At 35.7% G+C, this 24,531-nt stretch overlaps 1 protein-coding gene across 8 annotated transcripts in view; it reads right to left on the reverse strand.

Annotated features, from left to right (window-relative positions):
* Window positions 1-1,649: 1,649 nt before the first annotated feature.
* Window positions 1,650-24,531, reverse strand: part of LOC306863624 (CTD small phosphatase-like protein) — a 42,472-nt gene continuing 19,590 nt past the window's right edge. The window contains exons 1-9 of one of the 8 annotated variants that reach the window (XM_079407085.1): window positions 20,850-20,935; window positions 20,643-20,715; window positions 17,366-17,523; window positions 15,840-15,872; window positions 11,311-11,412; window positions 7,816-7,872; window positions 5,927-6,019; window positions 4,283-4,468; window positions 1,650-2,562 (exon numbers count right to left, since the gene is read on the reverse strand). In XM_079407085.1, the coding sequence (XP_079263211.1) occupies window positions 2,437-2,562; window positions 4,283-4,468; window positions 5,927-6,019; window positions 7,816-7,872; window positions 11,311-11,412; window positions 15,840-15,872; window positions 17,366-17,523; window positions 20,643-20,715; window positions 20,850-20,909 (888 nt within the window). In that variant the 5' untranslated portion in view covers window positions 20,910-20,935 and the 3' untranslated portion in view covers window positions 1,650-2,436. Of the gene's footprint in view, window positions 2,563-4,282; window positions 4,469-5,926; window positions 6,020-7,815; window positions 7,873-11,310; window positions 11,413-15,839; window positions 15,873-17,365; window positions 17,524-20,642; window positions 20,773-20,849; window positions 20,936-24,531 lie in introns of those variants that run through there. The other 7 variants (XM_079407086.1, XM_079407090.1, XM_079407087.1 and 4 more) reach the window with 7 other exon arrangements.

A 24,531-nucleotide genomic window follows, 5' to 3' on the forward strand; every position in this document is an offset into this window, starting at 1 on the left:
CAGCAATAATTATAGAAAATACTGAACTTAGAATACACTCATGTAATATATGGCTATGTTTTTTAATGTAATCGGTAAAGATTGTGATTATTTTTTTCTTGATTGTCCACCTCTACCTACAAAATCAATATAATTCACTTTTTTTCCTCTCAAGGGTCTGTTGAAATGGAACAAGACAATTTCTTTTATTTTCTGCAAAAACTTTTTCTCTCTTCAATGTCAAGACATTCAAATTCAAAGAATAAAAGGCATTTGAGTCCTAATGCGAAGAAACTCAGTGACACTGGTTAGGGAAACAGGGTTTGGGCAAAACTAATTATGTTTGTCCCAATGCCATTTAGCAGCCGATTAGGTAATCAGTGTTTATGAAGCAACACATGGCCAATGCAGTATGTCGGTGGTACAATAAAGAATTAATTTTACTGCATTTAACACTAATGGCATAAGACCATCACCCAAAAGTCTGCACGGATTTTTAAAAGACTCAAACATTCGCTCTTATAGTAAGTGTTTGTTCAAAGGTTTTGAATTGTAAATATGCAGCATAAAAACTAATTTGTGTCCTCATAAAACAAGTCAGAAGGCACTTGGTACGAGAGAACAAGAAAAAGTAAATAAAAATTTCATTTGACTAATTTTACAAGTAAAGAATTCATTTTACTGCATTTAACAGCATAATGAGCAACCTTTAAGATTTAAGAGTATTTTCCTCACTAAAGCAGTGTGTACAGCACACATACAGACTTGCACGCACACACGACAATAGTAAAGCAAACATATATGACTTATTTGAGCAACCCAACATGAGAGAGCTCATATTCAGCTGTTCCTTTCATTCACGTCCCAGAGACACCTTAGGCAAACATTTCTCGGACAGCACCCAAATTCAAAATGTAATTTTATACTCTCAAACACACAGCGCTGTTTTCATCTCCAAGAAGTAAAACACACAATGCATAAAGCTCAAGGTCATGTGATTCACATGTACCATATTTGGATATTCTGAAGTTAATCATGGAGATCAGGAATTTCTGACAGAGCAAATACATTATGAAATGTGTTGAATCAAATTTTGGTCTGGTTTTATGTAAGTCACAGAAATAATTTACATTAACAAAAGAGTCAGTACAGGACAAACTATTTTACTTTTACAGTATAAACTGAGACACAAAATGTTAAAGATATGTGAAACAATGCGAAAATCATCTTACCTTTCTCAAACTCCAAGGTGAACAGATAAAATCATTTAATAATGTATAAATGCACAGCTGACCGCCACCACATATATTTCCATGGCTAAAAAAATACCTGCTTTTTCCCAAGTTTTACCAGCAGAAATGACTATTTACTGTCACAAGTGGCCTTTTGGTTGCTGCTCTGTAAGTGAACCGCTTAAAGTTCATGGCAAATCATGCAGCAAACTAACCGAGCGCTCAGAGTTTGCTCATTAACTACATTTCACACAGCCCACATTTCTGTGCACTCCGTTCTTTACACAAAAACTTGTTGAGGAAAACCGAACATATTTAAATTCACTGTACTGTAAAGGTGGTGTACAATGGACTTATTGTGTGTATCCGCTCATGGCTTCCCAGCATCCCTTTAGAACTTAATCAAGAGCAATGCACACAAATAAAGACAAACTTGTGAGCCATTCTTCATATTGATTGCATCTTTTATTTTAATAATGATGATTATAAATTTCAGATCCTGACGTATTGGATTCTTGATTACCTTTAGGTTTTTTTCACAGGTTCAATTCACAGTTGGGTAATAGATGCAAACGTTCCTTTTGAACAAAATGCTTATATGCTATATTTTCAAAGGCATAGAAGAACCCAAGAAAATAAAGGCATCATCTTTTGCCCGACAATATCATTCAGTCCAATGAAGACTTCCGACTGTCACTGAAAAGTCTTCACGAATTTTAAAAGACTCAAACGTTCGCCCTAACAGTAAGTGTTTGTTTAAAGGTTTCGAATTGTAAATATGCAGCATACAAAAACTCATTTGTGTCCTCATAAAAACAAGTCAGAAGGCACTTAGTACACGAGAACGATAAAAAGTAAATCACAGTTGTTGGAACTACCGATGACGCCACGGAAAAGACTGCCTGCATAGCCTGAAAAAAAAAAAAAAAAAGCTTAGCGTTTTCACGCCGGTCCAGAAAAATAACACGTCTTGTTCTTTTTCCTGGTAAATATAGTCAAGGATATTAAACTCTTGTGTTTGTCTTAAAAAACAAAGCTTTTTTCTTCATTCTGCATCAAAAATTTAAATAAACTGAGTGTATATATTTGCTTGCCAAGGAACAATGTTGGCCGTTGGTCCATTGAGGGAGATGGAGTGGCGTTCGTTGGGTGAGTGGTGTCCTCTAGAGGCCAGGGCCGAATGGTGGCTCGGCCTGAGATGGCTGGGCAGTGCTGGACCCGTATGCTACCTGGCCCCCAGGCTCTGTAACACACTGTAAACGTCCGTCTCTTTGCTCAGGCCTTCGAACAGTGGCAGTAAATCCAGCAGCTCGGTGTCTGTCAAGTCATCAAACCACGACTGCACCGGCACCTGCAGACACACAAACACCATTACAACAAGACACTTGAAGCACAAGCTGAAAACACACTTTTTTTAACCTAGTAGCTTTAAACAATAAAAATGCCATTTGCAGTTCTTTAGATTGTGCAAAGAAAATAGTTTTTATTAAGAACCATTTATGATCATCGTATAGGGTCTCTTAATAAGGCATAAGAAACCCCCTTAATAGTTCACCCAAAAATAAAAATTCTTATGACTTTATGCAGAACATTGTTTTCAAGCTACTTGTTCTGTCCCTTTGAAAAATTTATAATTTTTCTATCGCTTTATTAAAAAAATTAACTCTTTATAAAAGGTCTCTTTAGGTTATTGATATCCCCTATAATACTGAAAATCCTTCATAATTTTATTTGTTTAAAAATATGAAAGTAGGCACAATTTGTGGAGAAAAAAAACATTAAATGGCAATTTTCTAAAAAAAACTAATAAATAAATAATAATTACATATCAATATAACTGTAATAATACTGTAATAATGTAATTATTGTTGTTGTTGTTCTGTTATTGTATTATAATTATTATGACTAAAAACACAATAAGAAACATTAGAACTGTAATATTTCACTGTAAAATAAAGTGTTAAAATTAAAATATTAATAATAATTTATTATTAATATAATATTATTTTACAGTACAACTGTTAAATGTGTGACCCACATTCACAGCATTTACTGCAAACTGAGCTGCTCTACGACAATAGCTGGGTTTCCATTCAAACGTGAAGCAATTATTTTTTTAATTTCGCAAAAAACAAAAAAGGAGAAAAAATGCGAATTAGGTGCGTCTCCATTAAGTTGTTTGAGTAGATGATAACCGTAAATTTAAAAAACCCCCCAGAAAAACACCATCAGTGGAAACAGCTGATTAGTCACGTAGGTTTAATGTTCGCTACGTCAGAATTTATTCGGCAAATGCGTTTCCATCTTACATTATTTGCATTAACTCTTTTTCGCACAAGTCAAAATGCACTTAAAGCAAGTGTAAAAACTTTTTGCGAACTAAGGGATTTTTTGTAATCAGGCGTTTCAATCGCTAAAACAATCCCTTAATTCGCAAAAAAGTTTGTACGCTTGAGGTGGTTTCAATCACTCATTTCTGATGCAATACTTCAAAATGCGCATAAAAATGGGGTAACAGCTACTGAAAACAACGAAAGAACATAGCACAAATATTTATTTAATTAAATTACATAATTTGTGATTTGATAATCTAAGAATTGGATTTTATTACGATTAATCATGCAGCCCTAGAAAGCACTGTTAACAGCAGTGGCAGATAAAAGCATACGTGACATATACAATCAACTTATTTTGCCACAGGCTTTAATTAGCACCTTCAGCTCATTAGTTTGAATACAGAATAACACCTTCTCATCTAACAGAAGGGATGCAAGCATGTGTAGGAGGTGACAGCACTGAGGTACAGTATAGGATCTGTCTGACTGCAGCTTCCTCCACAGGTCTCTCGCTACACACTGAGGCTATAATTGATGAGATGTTTTGATAAAGGAGTGTAAAGTGCCAGTGGCTGGGTTCTACCTCATTAGTTCCATTGGAAAAAAAAAGATTCTGGGATAAAGACAAAAATTCATGCACTAGGAGTCAACACGCAACCTTTATTATAAAGTAATAGTGTATTCTGAAGCTGTAATGTCAAATCAAATGCAGTTGAGGCCCACAGTGACACGTACAGCATTTTCTGGATGGAAGATGTAGGAGGCAGGGGAGTTGTCCACTATGATGACTTTGCTGAGCTCTCGGCCCAGTCGGCTGAGGTCTTTGACGTAGTTCCCCCGGTGGAACACACAGGATTCCCTGAAGAGCCGTGCCCTGAAAACGCCCCACTGGTCCAACAGGTCTGCTACAGGGTCAGCATACTGCAAGACCAAAACAGAGAGAAACAATTCAACAATCACACTATGACCAGACAGACTAACTTTCCCTGCCTGCACTTATATATAGAAGGCATCGGTCCTAAATTGAAGAAAAAAAAAAAAAAGTGTAATAAAAAAATTGTCAAGAAAAGAATATAAAAATACATATTAAATATGTATTTAATACATTTTTCATTTATCATATTTTACAAAAATATGTCATTTATTGCAAAAAAATCTATTATAAAAAATAAAAATTACAAAACTGCAGCAAAGCAGTTTGGCAGCAGTGTCAGTAGCACTCAACCATGCTATTCTTGCAAAAATAATAATAATAATAATAATAAATTTAAAATGAAGGAAAATAGTTAAATAAATTAAAATAAAGAATCAAATAAATAAATAAATTATTTTTCATATCTGACTCAAATCCATCCCCCAAAGAACAAATGAAATAATTACTTGAATAAATATTTTTGAACATAATAACTTAATATGAATTGATGAATTAAACATGCATTAATAAAAAAAAATATATATAAATAAATAACTTTGTTGTTTTATATATAAAAAAACATACACTATGTAACTGACACAATTCCAGGCAAAAAAACATGAATATATAATTTTTATTAAATATTTTTTACAAACTAAATCATGTAATAATAATAATAATAATCATAATAATAATGAATTAATTAAAAATGCATAAATAAAGTAAATAAACAATAAATAAATACTTATGTCTCTAACTCAGCCAAAAAACAAACAAAAATTAAATAATAAATTACTTGAATAAATCATTTTTTTCAAACCCAATCCAAAAAACATAAATGGATTTATATATTTATATATGGATTTTCGTTTATGGATTTAAATCTGATTGATTCCCCCCAGCTTATGAAAAACTGGGATAAATTTGCAATAAAATAAGATTTTTTTTCTTTCTGCTGAAAATGAACGTTTGTCAGGAAAAGTATTTTATATAAATACCAGTGGCGCATAATACATCATCTCACGAACAAGATAAACGATTATCAATGCATGAACCAAACTCACTGCAAACTTTCTGACTCCGTTTCCCACACATCATTTTTTTATTATATAGGTATATATAAATCACACAGAACAGCAAAACCGCTCTATACAACAATATTAAAGTTCCTCAGAGAGTATCTCACAGGAGCTGGATCTTGTGAACGCCACTGACTTCACTCCATCACTTATTTGCATAACATTCAACTTTTCTCAACATTGTTAAATCACTGGGCTCACACACATTACCATGCTAACATTGCTAATGTCAGCTTTCACTAAAAAATGACTTCCTTTGCTAAATCGAGTCTGTAAAATATTGACTAATTGGCCAAATATTAAAAAACACTGACTAGAAATTGCAAGCTGTTAGTCAGTTCTAAAGATGGTTTATATGCAGTCTGAAGAAAGCTTAGGAAATCTTACCTTAGCCAGGCTGGCTGTAAAAAGAACACATTCAAACAGTTCGCCCATTTTCTGAAGAAACTCATCCACGTGAGGCCTCTTCAGTACGTAGACCTTCAAACAAAGCAAATACAGAGCTATTACTGATGGAAAGAGATCATTTCTGAGTTCTGACTGACACTGAACTTTCAACAAACATCTTCGTAGAGTTTCAGTCTTCAACTTGTAGTTTAGTAGCTGCAACCAAGTGCAAGTAACCAAGAACAGGCCAACCCTGATCCACAAAGCCTATCCTGGATTACTTGAACCAGGTACCAGCCACTTCGCAGATGTTTTCCAGCAACATAATGACTCGCACACAGATTTACAATCAACACACTCCAGACTCCCCTCAAGTGTGTTTACTCTTTGTTCAGACTGGTGACATTTGTTTACTTCAAGTTAGTTACCTCGAGCGAGTGCTGCTGACTACATCGCACCCAATGACTCGAGGAGAATGATAAAAAGGCAATGAGTTCAGATTCAGACTGTGATTTAACATGAACCCTTTGGGGCCACTCACATATTACTGCTTCTTAAGGGATGAAAAGACAGACAAAAAACTGAATAAAAATACAAAACCTCAGAGGACACATGTTGGAAATAGTAAGATATCATTACCGCCGATGTCTTAATACAGCAGAGAATAAACAGAACAGTGAGGTCGTCATCACAAAAAATTATTTTATGATGCAATTCTTAATTATTTTTTTACAGGAATATTTCAGGTTCAATATAAGTTAAGATTGATGTGGCATAATGTTGATTACCATAAAAATGAATTTCTACTTTTCACTCTATTTATTTAAAAGAAACAAAAATTTAAGTTACAGTGAGGCACTTACAATGGAACTAACCCGGATCAATGCATAACTATTCAAATAATACAAGTTCACTTTACAAATGATTGCAATTTTAACAGTAAAGCTCCTACAGTTAATTGGTTAATGGTAAACAGTTTACAGTAAAATACTGTTAAATGTACAATTTTTGGGAGGATTTTGTGTTACATCTTGTGTTGTTTATTTTAATTTTATGTCACATGTTAAAATAATGCTGTTTTGTATGACATTATTAGTATTTACCTCAGCTTGTGAAATAGCAAGTTGTGATGAATTTTGATTCATCATGTATCTTTTTCTTTACCGTATGTATTTTTAAGGTGTTTGTCAGTTTATTATAAAAGGTAAAAAACAGCTTTAGTAATTTGATGTAGTAACATTATTTCAGTTAAAGTAGACTTTTTTTTTATTGGACATTAAATTTCAATCTGTAAAACCTAAAGAGTTGTTATTGTATTTTTACAGTAAATATCTGGCAACCACAGCTGCTGTTTTTTTTTTAACTGTAATTTTATCATTTTTTACTACATTTTTGCAATATAGTAGCCACAAGATGATGTACTGTAACCAAAAATGTTAACATGATTTTAATGTGAAAATCACTTAAATAACATTTTCTGTGTGAAGTTCCAATTTTACAACTTTGTTTACCAGTTCCTTAAGACAGCTGTCAAAAATGATGGATTAAGCAGCTTTATGGCTCAAATGTTGTAAATATTTAGCATTTTATAATGTAAGAGCTTTAATAAAATGATTTTAAATCCTCCAAAAATTGGTTCCATTCACTTCGATTGTTTTTGATTTCTTTTATTTTTAAAGGAAATTATATTTGTTTTTATTATCCAACAAATGCTGTCAACTTGTATGGAACCCATAATATTCCTTTAATTTCAATTCATGACATAGTTTGTCAAGGTTATGTGATATTGCAGTCCAGATTCAAAGGGAGCGAAAGCTTTGATATTAATCCGTTGCTGACAAAGTGTGAACATTTACTCGTGGCTAAATTTGAGCCCATTTGCACGGTACCTGATGAACTGTTCCGTCAATCTCCACAGGGACTATAAAGTCTGCGTTGCTGATGGGCTGCAGGCACAAAACAGGAAACCACACATTAGGAGCCTGCTTGAAACCGACTGTAAGCATGTTACAGCTGTATCAGCTGCACTGTTCTCTGAGAGAGCCAGAGGGAGGCATGCACCGCTTCACAGCTACCTGTAGTCAAGACTTTCAATTAGACTTCTTTGAGCGTGTATGTGCAAGAGTGTGTGCATTTGAGCATGTGTGTTTCTGACAGCTGACTGCATGGAGCTGGAACTGCAAGCTTCTTTGAAAAGAGACTTGATTCACTTTTTAAAAGAAAGTGGAGGGAGAGAGAGGAGGAGATGTGCTGTAGCGCGCTGGGAGACGATGAAAGAGACTCAGCGGGTTGCTATGAGCTGTCTTATTGCAAACAGAGAAAGGGAAAGGAAGATGAGGATGAGAAGAGGAGAGAAAACTTTTGCTCTGTGCACTTTTCAAGGGCTTGTTAAAAACAAGGAAATTCTCAGTTCTGATTGGACGGCAGAGGCGGCGGCTCATCCAATATCTGACCTGGCTTGCATAACATCACAACTGTGATGGATAGTTTCATTTACAACAGGCAGACTGCAGAACATATGCTTAATTAGTCTTGTTTTGAAGTAATTAGTTTTGTATTTTACTAATATAATTTTGTTGGCTCATTTTTTTAAACCATACATTTACAGATCATTTTTGTCTTAAAAGGCTACGAAAACTGAACTCAAAGTCTCAGAATATTTTAAAAATTTTATTATTAAGTACAGTTATCATATTTTTTACTGGAAAACAAGAAAAAAACATTAAAAATAAGTTTTTCTCAGTTAACAGTTTGAATGTTTATCTAGAATTACACTGGACAGATTCTGGAATGTTTTATTAATTTAATGTCTGTCTGAAATAAATATTTAATGAAGGGACTGATTTCAGATCAGTTTTCACAGTCAACTGATTTACACATCATTTCATAATATGGCCAGCAGGAGGAGTGGGTGATCTATATGAATGGGGATTGTGACACTGGCACAGCAGTATTTATTAGCTAGAATAAATGCATTAAATATGTAAAAAAAATAAAATAAAAAAAATAATAAAATCCAAAACCTAAACTCAACATATAAATTGTAGTTGGAAAGGGTCTTGCGTAACCCTAAAGGAGTTAATTATGTACAAATTACCATCTGACTATACATTATCCTATTTAATACATGGCTACTTACCACATAAGAAAATACATTGACTTTGGAGATTGAAGTAAAGTAATTAAATTATTATTATTATTATATGAGGAAAAAAGATTTGTTTTGAAACTAGGATACTGTAGGTGATTGGCTGTCAGTGGAAATGGCCAATTGTCAGTTTAGAAGTCATTATACAAAAATAAAAAATATTTAAACAACTAAAACTTGAAAAAATCCATTGCATTAAATACTAAATATTTCATATTCTTATACTTTTTGTAGGCATTGTATGTAAAAAAGAAAAGAAAAAGAACAACATCTGTCACTGAGAAAATCAAGCCAACTGAGACAGAACATTCTAATTAATAATTATAAGTAGAAGAATATATTGTAAACACTCGTCAAGTATGGTCACGGTCAAATCGTTTTTGTGTAACTGTGAGCATACCTTTCCAATGTGATGTGTGTGTGTGTGTTTTGGTGTCAGGATGGGTGTATTTGTGCGTGTATGTGAGATTGTGAACGCGCATAAAGGCATGCATCCCTCTCTCTGGGCCTCTTTCTCTCAGTCGCCGCCTTTCTCTCTTCTCTGAGCAAAAACAGGAGCTGCCAGGCAGACATTTTAAAGGAGGACAGGTTTAACAAAACACAGTTATTAGTCTTAGAGCAAACACATTCAGTATCTGTCACTGTCTTTCTCCTTTGGGAGCAGGGATGTATCCAGCTGCGCAAGACATGTATGCATTAAGCAGGATGTGTGTACATATGTAAATGTGGGGTGATTGTGTGTAATCAACTGGCCATAATTGTTTATTTGACCATGTGTGTGTGTGAGAGAGAGAGAGAGAGAGAGAGAGAGAGAGAGAGAGAGCTAAAAACCAGCCTAAAACCAACATGCAGAGAAGTGGGTCACTGCGCTCAGCAGGTGGCTCCCCGAAGCGCTACTTTCTAAGGACCAGACAAACATTTAATCTCGGAAGAGGATTTAATTCATTTGGGACTTCAAATCCACCCCAACAATCTCTGATAACCAATGCCTTCTGTTATCATGTCTTAGGTTGCTCAAATTATTCATCTGGCCACTCAAAAACAATGTGCAGGAGTGAATGTTCTAAATTTGCTCAATATTTATTTAGAAATGAGGACTGAAATGAAAGCTCTGTCCCAAAACCTACTGAGCTGCCTCACTGTCTAGTGCCTACATAGGCAGCTGCCTTCTATGAGCGCATTCAAATAGGATGAAATAGGATCTCATAAGTGACCGAACTGGAATGGTCTATAAAGGCTGAAACGCCATACAAATAGCACTCTGCATGAGAAACCTCTTTCACAATTGATTCCAACAGAGTTTAACATTTGCATGTTGCTTTGTTAGCACATAACACTTATTAAAATGCATAACACAAAAATTGGTTAAAATAATCTATTTCTAATTACACTGAACTATTTTGAACTATTTTTGCCATTCCTTAAAAAATATGCATTCATGATCAATATTTTGCCCGCATTCTCCACCATCTTTGATTATTGTGTATTCTGGGACTTCCTTCTTTGCAAAGGATAGTTATGGCAACTGATACATTCAAGGCCCAGAAACGTAGTAGGGACATCGTTAAAGTAGTCCATGTGACATCAACCGTAATATTATGAAGCTACGCAAATTATTTTTGCACGCAAAGAAAACAAAAATAATGACTTCCTTCAACGATTTCTTCTCTTCCATGTCAGATTCTGCTGCACATTCACAAGAGACCCACCATGCAGGAGTCGTTGAATTAAGTTATTTTTGTTTTCTTTGCACATAAAAAGTATTTGCATAGCTTCATAACACTGCGGTTGAACCACTGATATCTCATGTACTATTTTATCGATGCCCTTACTACCTTCTGGGCCTTGAACATGTCAGTTGCATTGCTCTCTATGCAGGGTCAGAAAGCTCTCAGATTTCATCAGAAATATCTTAATTTGTGTTCCGAAGATAGTCTTAAGGGTTTGAAATGACATGAGGATGAGAAATTAATGACAGAATTTTCATTTTTGTGTTAACTAACCCTTTAAGATGTCTACTTTTTTAAAAGGCTCCCTACATAGGCAGCTAACTACGTTTTAAAACAATATTTAGCAATACTTGGTGCTTTTCAAAAGCTTGTCAAATAAAGAAAAGCAATGGTTGCCAAGGTAAAACTGATTAGCAAGGCTCAATATGCCACTTATTCATTGCTATATGAAGTATCATAATTCAGAATTGTAGTATTTGCGGTTATGTGTGTGTATTCAGAAGTACCTTGAATGAGCTGTGCACGAGGGTCTCGTCCAGGTCAATGACCACACAGTTCTTGCCGTAATCATTAATGCTGACCTCAGGCAAGAGGTATTTGGCTGGAGGCTGGAGGAAATACGGCACAGATGAATACATGGAGGACAGAAGAGCAAACAAGCAGTTCACTGGAGGATAAAGATGCATGCTTATCATATTAGCCAGACATTCAGAGTTATAATCAAAAGCAATGGGCCCTTCTCCAATGAGACACAACATGCACTGGAGATTCTGTTGTTGTCCCAAATGAATCCCAAATGATGTACCGCGATCTGGTGGTTTTGGATAACCTTGAAACAACGATCATAGCTTTGTGTTAAAGTGACTGTCCCCCCCTTGGTTTGGCTTCTCTGCCAAGTCATGTTGCCTAAGCACAAGCTGCCTCTGTAGATGGTCTGCCAGTAACGGGAATGAGATTTCCTTTACTAAGCCTGACCTGAGGGAGGCAGATGGAGTTGCCTATGGGAGCAAAACAGACTCTCACATATCTAAAGATGCAAGCAAAGTCATATCCAGCACATGCAGGCATGCATAATTTATGCACATTCATGATAGTAATATGCCGAATATTCTTTACATGCGCATTTCTGCATGAGTGTGGAGGAAAGGTCATGGAGGACAGTGCATGGGCTGGATGATTTATCTGTGCCAGTATGAATCTGCTGGAGTCCTCCATGACCTTTCACTGCCAATATTTCCACCTCATCACCTCAGGTTTGAATAACTATTTGCAATTCGAATGATATTAAACTTCATTAAAGTTTAATTCATTATTAATCATAATTATTCCAGTATGTACTTTAAGTATTTAAAATGTGATCAATGTGTCAAACATGAATAATCCTATAACCTATAAAGTGGGTCTCAGTGTATGACCTTATATCAGGAATACCAACATAATTACCACAATAATCTTTATGTTATGACCAATAACAGGGTGATATTGAAATTCTGTATTATGTTGTCAACATAAAAGTATATAATAATTTTTTTTAAGGTCTATGCTGAACTCTGTTCATTTGCATTAGAGTAAATTATCAGGAAATTTTCATTTTTGGGTGAACTTTTCCTTTAAGGCATTGCAATATTATAATATACAGTTTGTAAAATAAATATTTATTTTGAGATTTTCAAAAGATTACATTAAGAGTGTTATTAAACTATTAGTTTAAAAAAAATTAACTTTTAAGAATTATTAGTGATTGAAGACTAAGTGAGTGTTAGATGACAGCAAATGCAATTTAAAAACAAAACAAAAAAATAGGGAAATGTGCATGCACAATTAAATATCCAATATTCACCAATACAAATAAATAATATTTACAAAATAGGTTTTTCGAGTTTTACTATCACCGAGGGAACATTCAGTCCCCACATGGATACACAAACAAGACCACACAGATGGTCAAATTTATGCATGCTCCATGATCACAGGCAATTACATCATAACATTATAACTCTGAAGACTTTACGGTTTTCAAAAAATGCTTTAACCATAATTGAAGCCTCGTGCTGTGTCAGTCAATCCCAGCATTCATTTCATGGCTTTCAAACACATACGATTTATCACTTGCTTGCATTATGATAATCTGTTTGCTCTGAGTGAAAAATGACAGTCAACAGTTTGTGGTTCACTAAATTCCCAACTTAACCTTTCCCCCAATCCAGACACTTTCAAAATGCATTAGAGAGAAGTTATTGAAAGCTTGACATCATGCAGTTGAAAATTTCAGTCATTAGTGTCAGCCAGTCAGAGCGGGAGGATCTGGAAGCAGGCAGTGAGACATTCCCAGCTGTCATCTTAGAAAATCAGCGGATCCGAGGTTTGATTACAATTACTGTGAGAATTAAAACTCCTGCCAGCATTTTCTCAACGTGGATCCTCAGTTTTTGCTGAGCAGGCAGAGGCAGGTGGAGTGTGTTTCAGGATTTGGGTCTCCCCAATCTCTGGATCAGCGTGAAGGCCTGGCTCATGATTTGACTTTCGGAGACTGCTGTTGTCCTCAAGTACAGCTTATTGCTATCAGCACTACCAGTCTGTCAATTACATATGACTTTATAACCGGGTTTAAAGGGGTCATATGATGCGATTTCAAGTTTTTCTTTCTCTTTGGAGTGTTACAAGCTGATTGTGCATAGATAAGATCCCTGAAGTTGCAAAGACTAAAGTCTTAAAACCAAAGAGATATTCTTTATCAAACTTAAGACTCTGCCACGCCCCCCTAAAACGACTCATTCAAACATGCCCCCACATGTCTACGTCAAGATGTGGAAATATTTGCGTAAGCCGTGGTTTCAGTAACTGCAGTAGTGTTGATGCAGCCGTGTCAGGGAGAAGCTGTGTTTCTAGGCAAAAGCAAAAGCACTTTATTTGGCCTTCCGAAAGCAGATGCATTTTGAAATCATTAAGATTACACAACGCATTATTACAACGCATATTATGGACGACCGTTTCGTGAACCTAGGAGAGGAGGTAATTCTGACTTTGCTTTGACAATCTAGCGCTTCTGAATCAGCAACTGTATGTTTTGTTATTAGTTGAAGTATTTGTTATTGACTATTCAAATGCAGAGTTTTGCGCGTTGTGTGTGTGTGTGAGAGAGAGAGAGAGAGAGAGAGAGAGAGAGAGAGAGAGAGACACGGTCACAACCACGGCTTGTGTACTGCAAACAAATACGCGCACTGTGTCTGTCACGCGACTCTGTTCCCCTCTCGGGCTTGAACTGATGGTAAAACTAACTACATTATTAACTGTTTTTACTTTAATTTTGAAAGCTGAAGCTTGCGATTAAGGAGAGGGGCGTTACATTTCCGACGTGGCTTGTGATGTTCAGCCAATCACAATGCACTGTGCCAGTTGGCTAATCAGAGCAGACTGCGCTTGTCGGAAGGAGGGACTTTGTAGAAAACGAAGCGTTTGAGAGGCAGGGCATAGAGGACCTACAATAATGCATAGTATTTGAAAAATAATGTGTTTTTTGAACATTAAAACATGTCAACATATTCTGTTACACCAAATACACAAAATGATGATCTTTAAAAAAGCACCATATGACCCCTTTAAGACTGAATGAATGAAATAGCATTCTCCACATATTTAAAGGGTACACCCAAAATAAAAATTGTGTCAATGACTCATATCATTCCCAAACTGTATGACTCTATTTGAAACAAACAAAAAAAGTCTTTTGTCTACAAAATGAAAGCCAATGGGGTCCAATCGGTGTTGTTTAGGACTCAATTGTACAGAAACCTGCGTCTACCACTGAATAAAATTTGCGAGTTGCAAGGTAATTGCAAGTTTTTCCCTCACAATTCTGACTTTCTTCTTGCAATTGCATGTTTACATCTTGCAGTTCTGACTTTTTCTTCCCTCAGAATTGTGAGTTATAAACTCGCAAATGCTAGTTATAAAGGCAGAACTGCAATATAAAAACTGGAAAAAATTCGGAAAAATTCTTTCTCAGAATTGTGAGATATATACTCGCAGTTGTGAGTCGAATTCTGAGGGAAAAAAGACTGACGTATTCAGAATTGCGAGTTTCTCTCTCAAAATTCTGACTTAAGTCACAATTGTGTATAAAATAAAGTCATAACTGCGAGATATAAACTCACAGTTCTGAGAAAAATAGTCACAACAGAGATATAAACTTCCAATTCTGATTTTTTTAAAAAGTAAAAAAAATTTTTTTTATTTTATCTCTCACAATTTTGACTTTTCTAAGAATTATGAGTTTATATCTGAGTTATGACTTTATAACAAACAAACAATTTCGAGTGGCAATTCTGACTTTATAATTCGTAATTGCAAGTTTATATCTCAGAATTCTGAGAAAAAAAGTCAGAATTACATTTAGCAGATTTACCATACAATTAACTACGGGGAAAAACTGTCAAAAAAATTCTTCCAAATATCTTCTTTTGTGTTCCACAGAAGAAATAACAGGTTTGGAATGGTGATAGGGTGAGTAAATGACAGAATTTTCAATTTGGGTTAACTATCCATTTAACTTAAATTTTGAGTGAAACAGAATATTGAATTGGAAATAATTAAGGGCAGTTTGCTGATTTGATCTGTTTGATCTGATCATATATGTCTATGATATGTTGATATTAACGTTAATAGATAAGTGATATAAGTGATAGGTTAAAAGTTAAATACCATGAAAATAAACACTACACTGAAGCCACTTTTGTCAAATCTAAGTGATATAAGTGATAGAAATGTTAAACCTCATGAAAATAAACTTGTCATAACAATTATATCCATGAAATTAATTCAATTAAAATCTTTAATCAATTGAAAGCCCAAGGTTTAAATCCTTCTGTTATTTATGCACAATATGTGGCAGTTTTCCAAGATGCTGCATACTTTATGTAAAGTGGTGTAGAAGCTAAATGCATCCCAGAAAAATGAAGTCAGGCAGGTTTCTCTCAAGAGATGAAAATATATTCATAAGCATGCAGGCAAAATAATAAAAAAAGATAATACATACACTGGGAATAGGGATGACCTGGACCTGATCACACTGAGAAACAAAACCAGATAGAAAGAGAGAAAAAAAAATTAGAAAGAAAACAAAACGGAGGGAAGAGAATCAACAAAAAGAAAAAAACCCAAGCACAACAAACACGACACTGTGAAAGCAAACATCACAACAGAGATTACGAACAGTTGTACATTATTATTACATGACTGACTAACACACAGACAGACATGCTGACAAAAATCACATCCTTGTTCACAGTGTAATTCTGCCAGGGTTCTCTCTGTAAGGGCTGTAAAACACATGGGGTTCGTTTTAAGTGTCTGTGGGTCTAAAACAGGGCAGCTTCGAGCGCATGCAGATGTAAAATAGAAGGACATTCCTCTGCAGATCGCGAGTCATTTGCAGGCAGACACTGGTGGTAATGCGATCTGATTCAGATCCATTTATAGCTGCCTGTACCTGCTTTGGCAGCACACATGAGTGTTTGTGGAGCGCTGTGGCTTAAAGTTTCGCCACGGACAGTGAGGTCATTTCACACGGTACACTGCCCAGCGTTTGTGTGTGTGTTTGAATGTGTGCAAGAGACAGAAAGAAAAAGAACAAGAAAGAGAGTGAAAACACACTAAACAAGTGTGAATACTTTCTTCAAGTATGAATTGTGTCTTAGTTGTTTCTTCTATAACTATTTAGGAGAAATAAAAGCAGAAATAAGCATGTTAAAATTACTTGGCTCAGTTTTTTAAGAATTTGATGAGAAATCACAGACTATTGACTGCAGTCAGACTTGGCTAGTCTCAGTTGAATTTGAGATTTTTCTCAGGAGAACAATCTGAAAATCAGGAGCAAATGTCTCAATTTGATTTTGCTCCCTAGGAGAAACAACTAAGATATTAAAAAGATCTAATTTGTGCTTTTTACTTTTTAACATGGTGACCTGTTTTGCATAATTACTTTATTACCCGAAAACAGCAAAGATGACATGCAAATAAACAGGCGCAATGCATTCTAAGTGTAAGTGTATTCCCCCTTAAGTGTACATAGCCAATGGGAGAAAGAGAAAGAAAAATAAAGAAAAAGGAAGGAGGGGAAGGAACAAACTGGGCAGCAAGTAATCAATCACACAAGACACATACTTCATTGGAATTAAAGAAGCAGTTCAGGAATGTGAGAGAGAGAATGTGTGTTTATGTGGGTGGGTGGAAACTGAAGAATGTGTGTGAGGGGAAGCAGGCACATCATTTCTAGAACTGGATGGTAAACATCACAGTGGGTTCACAGAGTTCGGAACAGCTGGAAAACTTTGCGGTGTGGACACGGGAACAGCGTGCACAGAGCCTGCATTCGGGCGCAGCTCGCAAACAAGAAAAAAACCTCAGCTAAAACGAGAGTTTGCTAATAAACAGACTTTATTCTGAGCTGGAACAACATTAGCAATTCAAACACAGTAATTTAAACTCTCCAATTTCATGCATCCATTGCTGAAGATTTTCACGCCGTTAAAACTGTCGTTAGAGAAATAAATGAGGCCTCACCTTTGGAGGGCTGCTGTTCTCCTCGGCAGGTGGAGGGAGGGAGCAGGTCTTGTTGTTGGTGGCTGGTGGTTCCGCATTATAGTCCCGGAAACAGCAGAAGAAGGGACTAAAGATACTTCTGTTCCTGTGTTTCTTTAAACTGCTGTTGGACTGGGAGACTGTGACAGAGAAAAACACACACACACCACACGTTGGTCACTGCAATGCACAAACTGTTTAAAACATCTGGGGCTTTACCTTCCCTGCCCTGTAACTTAAAACCCGTCGGCCTCACATACAGCACACATTCACGAAGGAGGTCGTAACGAGTGAAAAAACAACGGTCTGTTGGAGTTTGCTTATTGGTTACCGTGCACAGCTCACATGACCGAACAAGCGTGCAAACAGCTCCTTTTGTGTATTATAGTACACAGAACGAGTCTCCATGGGCGACTCTGTCACCTTTGCCCCCTATGCTTGCACGCCTGCTGTTCTGTGATTGCATTCCATGAATACAACAGCACGTCATTGTGCACAGCAATAGGTCTCAAGTACAGTTACACAACCTGCTTTAAAAGCCCTCTATTAGGCAAAAAATGCAAATCAGACATTGTACATGCTAAATGTGAGGAAAACATATTTAAGCTGATAGACAAAAAGAAGTGTCACACACGGTTTGCACAATCCAAAAATAAAGGAAGAACCTTTTTCAAATAAAAAACATTAATTTGAAAAATCGAACAATGCAAAACAAACAAAACCAAAACAAATATTATGTCATCTTTATTTTAAAAGAACAGTCACAGAAGGTTTACATGATCTCATAACAAAACAACTCTACACAGAAACAGCAGCTTTCCTTTGAAAGTAATCCATCTGTCCATCTCACAATAACATTCTGGTTATGAGCACATATGTGCATGATATTTTGACCAATAACTGCAGGAACTACACAAACAGTACTATGAAACGAAATACTGAATATCTGCAAAGCTACATCACTTGGTTGCACTCCAGTTGATTGCTGGGTAATAAACAGAAAGACTGGATGAACAAACTGGCTCCATAGGTGACCTAATAAGGCGTGCAGGCCAGGTATTGTTATTGGAAGAACAGGTCGCTCTTGACAGCAGCAGACGTTTGGCAAAATACAGGGGGTAAGCAAAATATTTGATATTTCTATCTTTTCTGTTAAATTGAGTAACAAAAGTCTCAATCACTGAAGACTAACATGTCGGTCGAGACTCTAGATGTTTCTTTCTAGTCATTCTGCCATCTTGTGACCTGCTGTGTGTTAAAGTGGCACAGTACAGATAGGGTTCCATGCTATCCAGGTCAGATGTGAGGGCCAAGTGCTCTCATTGTTGAAGTAATGCCTGTTGTAACTGCACCTTAAAGGGCTAAAAATCAACCAATTATACACTTTCATTAAATCAAGAACTAATACAGTGCAGTACAACCTTCTCCGCCTTGTGATTTTAAATGAGTTTAGCCAATTATTTGTTAATATATTTGTTAATAGAATTATTCAGGTAATCAGTTTGCTTTAACAGCTCTTTTAGTCCATGTATGTTTACTTCAAAGTCTCCTACATTATTATAAAAGATAAAAAATATAATTATGGAGATATTTATAGGCATGATTTGGTGAAAGACATTTTTATTTATAAAATAAAATAAATAAAAAAAATCCTTGGCCAACCCAGGCTTCCTGTTCATTTGAAATCCATCAACAAGATAGAAAAATGAGCTTGTGAAAGCATTAAGGTTTTTTTTTAGAGTATTAGTATCATGCATATAGTTTTACTCAATACTATACTCATGCACTTACATTGATTAATGTAATAGTTAATGTCAAGACCTATTATTTAGACCTCCTCCCTATTTTTCAAATTATATGATTATAAAATGAGTGTAAGCTAAATTAGTTCACTTGAATTTGTATTTGATCTAATTATGTGAGGTTTGTGTTTCTTTAAAACTTTTTGTGCTGTTGATGGTCTTGGCCAGGTACGGTATCTCTTGTCAAAAAGCTTTTTAAATCTCAATGTGTCTAACCTCTTTACATAAAGGTTAAATAAATATAAAACCTGTGAGCCAAGCGGATCTCAATCTCATAATGGAAGAAGCATTAGGATAATAGCTTACAGCATCTGTCTGATTACTGCTATTGGAAAACACATAAGAGTCACATCAGACCATGAGGAAATCCGCTTCCTGTGGCCCGTTACAGGTTGACAAGAACTCAGTCCAGCCCAAGTACTTCAGTCCTTATGATGATCCCCTAACAACAAGCTTTGGCTAGAACCATTATTAACCACCTGTATGAGTACAACATGTCCCTTTCTACTATTTTCACAAATGACTGCATTAAAAGTGAGGCGAGATATTATGGAAAAAATTATTATTATTATTTTTTTTTTAAATGAATAGCCCCAAAGAATATTCAGCATATTGGGGACACTGCTCATTTTACACACACAAAGACAAATCAGAACAGGTCATTCACATATATAAGTCTTAAAAGACAGAAAAAAACCCTTATTGATAAACAAAAGTATGACTGTTTTAAAAGAAACAATAACTAACATTTTAAATATAATACATAAACACAATTCAAAAAAATACCACAAATGTAGAATGTTGACTACTAGACACAAAGAATACACAAACATAGGTAAATAAATAAAAGCATTTTTTTTTTTTAAATAAAATAAAATTTACACATTTTTCTCATTTATTTCTATTAATAAATCGATCAAGTCTGCCCGTGCAGGGCAGACTTGATCGTCTGCCCTGCACGGCAGTCTTGATCGTCTGCACACATTTTTCTCATTTATTTCTATTTACCCCAAGTACTGTACGAGTGCACACATTAAAAGTATATCAAATTAAAACGAATATTATAACAATTAATTAGTTCAGATATTTTTTCACTGACAATATTGTAGACTTGGCAAATTGTTTTATTTTGGCCAGTTTAGCTATTTTTATTCATTTGAAATATTGTTGGAACTGAACAAGGCAACACATTTGAAATTGTTGCTGTTCTCTTTATTATAAAGGAACAGTCACACAAGTTGTCCCAAACAGAATTAAGGGAAAAATGTTTAAAATAAAATAATAATAATAATAATGGTATCTTGTATTAGAAAAAAAAAAAAAAAAAAAAACATGCAGCAAGTGTCTTTAAACACACTAAGATACTTGTGTGAAACTAATTTGAGGGGCGTCTCCAAAGACACTCCAAAGATAGAGACAGAGCAGAGGCATTAGATTTTCTATCTAACTATAATTACCTGTCAGTTGACAAGCTGGGCTCTGAGGCATAACGAGATGTAAACGAGCCGAACGACCTTCCACACAGAAACGCTAGTCAGAGGGTGATTTAATAGAGTATTTTAAAACATAATTGCACTGTTGAACAAAATTCTCAGGCTTATTATAATGAGTAACTAAGTCTACCGAGGATACACAGTCTGTCATAAAACACAGTACGATCCAACCTCTGCGCTCACATTCCCAAAACACCGTTCCTGTGCGATCCCTCCCTCCCTGGCCTCCATTTTGAGGCTGTTGGTATTTTCCCGCCTTGATCGTCTGCCCTGCACGGCAGTCTAATAATATGCAGGTGGGAAGGACGCCAGAGGGAGAGATGGAAGGAGGAGGGCAAATAGGAGGTGGGCCACTGTAATGAAGCCTGTACCAGCCCCCCGAACAACCATCCATCCAACACAAACAGGGTTTTCTCCACACGCACACATACAAACATACCCATCTAAAAACATATTCTCTGGCTGACCACAGGAATGTGGCTGGAGTCAGTTTGCATGGCGATGCCGTCCCTGAAACAGTGTGAAGAAGTGTTGTTTATTCTATTCAAATTCCACCTCACTCCACAACTGTATTTAACAGATGTCTGTATTCATGAACGCAAGCATTTGTCTAACAAAGTAGAGATTAGGGCTGCACATAAAACCGAAATTGTGCTAAGGCTTAGCTTGATTGTCAAATTACAAAAACTGCAATTTAATTACATACATGAGCTGCATATTTCAGAGTGAAGCGTGGCAGTGTGTTTTTTTACACGCTAGAAGTTTTCAGCGTCTCAGAGCAGCTGCGGCTTGTAGTAAACCTCTGCATGTGCTGTGAGTTTGGATCATTTATAAGATTTGGGAACACAACATGTGCCAACCATATTCCCTAACTTGTAACGAGAAACGCTTATTAACTGCCTGTTGTCAACAAAAGAGAAAATTAACAACTTCTTTTTGGCAGAATAAAAGCTTGATAGTTTAATGCAGTGGTTTTCAACCCGCGGGCCACAGCCCCTATAGTGGCCTAGGTATTGCAGGGGAGCCACTAATTTTTAATAGAAATAATAATATTGTTAATATAAGTAAAAGTGTCTAGTCATAACTAAATATCACAATTTGATATATAATTAAATAACGAGAAATAAATAAACTGTTACTATGCGTTCACTATTCGAGCTCACTGATTGGTTTAATAACAATCCGCCAATTTAATCTAACATATTTTTGCTGCATACATCATATGCTACAACAAGATTTATATACGGTCCTTCTGTGGCTCTAATAAAATATGTGCCTCATATAGAGAGCTATAACATAGATCGCGCTTTCTCTTTCCGTTTGCTCTGTTGGTTTAAACACTGAACTTCAAACTTGTCTATGCCGCTTTTTGATCTTTCTTAAAGTAAACTTTTGCCCATTTGGTGATCAAATAAAGTTTTAGACAGCCGCTTGAATTGAACACGACACGTGTGTGTGTGTGTGTGTGTGTGTGTGTGAGATACCTGATAGCTGTGAGTTGTCCATGCGGCACGACACAGCGCTGCACTTTTGCCCGGTGTGAGATTAACATTTTTTTATTTTGATTAGATAATCATCAAGTGTCCTAGAATAGAAGCAGTTAAACTGTGAGAGTATACAATATCCATATGTATGTAATTTCAATACTATGACCTTTGTGTAGATATTTAAAGATGATCATCTTTAGCATGACTGTTGATATGAAATGGTAACACTTTACAATAAGAGTCCATTTGTAACATTAACTAAGATTGATAAAAGCTGTAGAATAGAAGTGTTGTTCCTTGTTAGTGTGTGTTAATTTCAACATTTACTGATTTTTTTCTTTTTTAATTTTTAAGTTGCTTTTGTGGTCCAACCTAACTATCGGTAAAATCCATATCGGACCATATAAAATATTGGATACTTTACACTGTATCATCTTAAACAATATATGTTGTCTTAGCGAAGACAATTTACAAAGTCTTCCTTTCAGGTTTATGTAATAATTATTATTTAGGTTTAATAATAATAATCATAAACAAAATAATAATCATTATTATTAGTAGTAATAGTAAAGTAATTTTGATACATAATCACAAAGCTTTTAGCTGCAAACCAGGAGCCTTAAAAAAAAAAAAAAATCAGTTTTTCTCAGAAAAAAAAAACAAACAGAAAAAAACTCAGAATCCTGTAGACAACAAATGACAGAAAACCAAGTCTACAAGGGCCTGACGTTCCAAAAACACTGACGTTCGATTAACAGCTTACTTTTTGAGAAATCTCGATTCTAGCAAATTCTAGCAATTCCCTTCTCGCAAATGAAAGCTTTGTTTTCATCAAGTATGGATCATTCCCACAGTCAGCAAGTGAGGTAATCCGAAGCCGAGCGGTCACATGGGTGGGCACGGTCTCTTTGCTCTCGCAGCCGGAAGAGGAACGCACAGGAAATTCCTTACATTCCTTACAGGAAGAGATAATAACCCTCTGACCCACAGCGTGGAAAAATGCCCATCTGCAAAGAATACAGACCTCCAGTTTCATTACAGGGGTCAGAACTGGCTGTGGTCTGTGTGTTTGTGAGAGGAGAGTGGCGTGAAGGAAATGGGGGAAAGGTTAAAGAAGAGAGGGATACAGAAACAGAGAGAGCGGGAAGGGCCGGGTTAAGCATCAAACGCCCACTCAGTTGTTGCTTTAAGATGGTCAGTTCACTGTGAGCAAACACGGGAATTGAGGTGATAAACAACAAGCTCACAAATCTGTTTGCTGTTTTGTTCCGAAAGCTGATACGAAAGAGGAAAAATGAGAAAGAGATTAACCGTATACCCTCTTTCCACTGTCTCATTTTACTCAAACTATCCGTGTTGTAGTGAAGCCAATTGCTTAAGTCTTCCTTCCGGCTAGTTCCTTACCTAATCAGCCAGATGAGTAGAAAAGATCCATGTCTTACATAATAGGTTTTTAAATGTTTGCATATTCAGTGCGCAGCTCACGTTGTCGGCCTCAGGTCTGTTAGGATGATGTAAACCAGAGGACATAGAGAGCCAAGACAGCTGGCTGATGAAGACATAAATGACTGTTGATTGTCTAGTGAACTATTCCTGTCGTCTGTAGAAGCACGTTTTTCATGTCTGCCCCAGCTAATCCATACTAAATACATATACTACACAAAGCAATACAATTAGGGCCGGGACTTTAACGCGTTAATTTAGATTAATTAATTACACAAAAATAACGCGTTAAAATTTAACAACGCATTTTAATCGCACTTATTTTTGCACTGCGGAACGTTTCTCACTGGATGAGTTTCGGCGGACCGATTATACTGGAGCACCAACTAGCGTTCAGACAAAAACAAACCACAGTGAACATGGACAAAGAAGCTGATGAGACCGCTTTGGTTGGCCCTGTGGATGGGAAATTTAAAAATCCATATGAAAAAACTTACTTCTCACTGTTCTCAGGTCAAATATTTATATGCGATTAAAATGCGATTAATTTCGATTAATTAATTACAAAGCCTCTAATTTATTAGATAATTTTTTTTAATCGAGTCCCGGCCCTAAATACAATCCATATTTTTATAAATATAGTCAAATGTTAATTTAGTAACCACTCAGATCATTTAATTTGAAACTTGTTTAAACTGGAGTCTTTTTGATTGAATTATTAATAGAATTTGCTCATAAAAGTCATTTGTTTGTGATTCTACACTGGTTTTTCTGTGCCGCCAGTCCACAATGAAGGAAAAAATTACATCAAAACATCTGTAGAAAACATCTGTAAAAATTTAATATTTATAAACTTAAGAATTAAGTATATTTTTAAATAAGATTTTCTTTTATTAGACATTAATGCTTAAAAATTAAAATAA

This window comes from Barbus barbus (genome assembly GCF_936440315.1).
Source record: "Barbus barbus genome assembly, chromosome: 44".
In the NCBI taxonomy this organism is placed as follows: domain Eukaryota; kingdom Metazoa; phylum Chordata; class Actinopteri; order Cypriniformes; family Cyprinidae; genus Barbus; species Barbus barbus.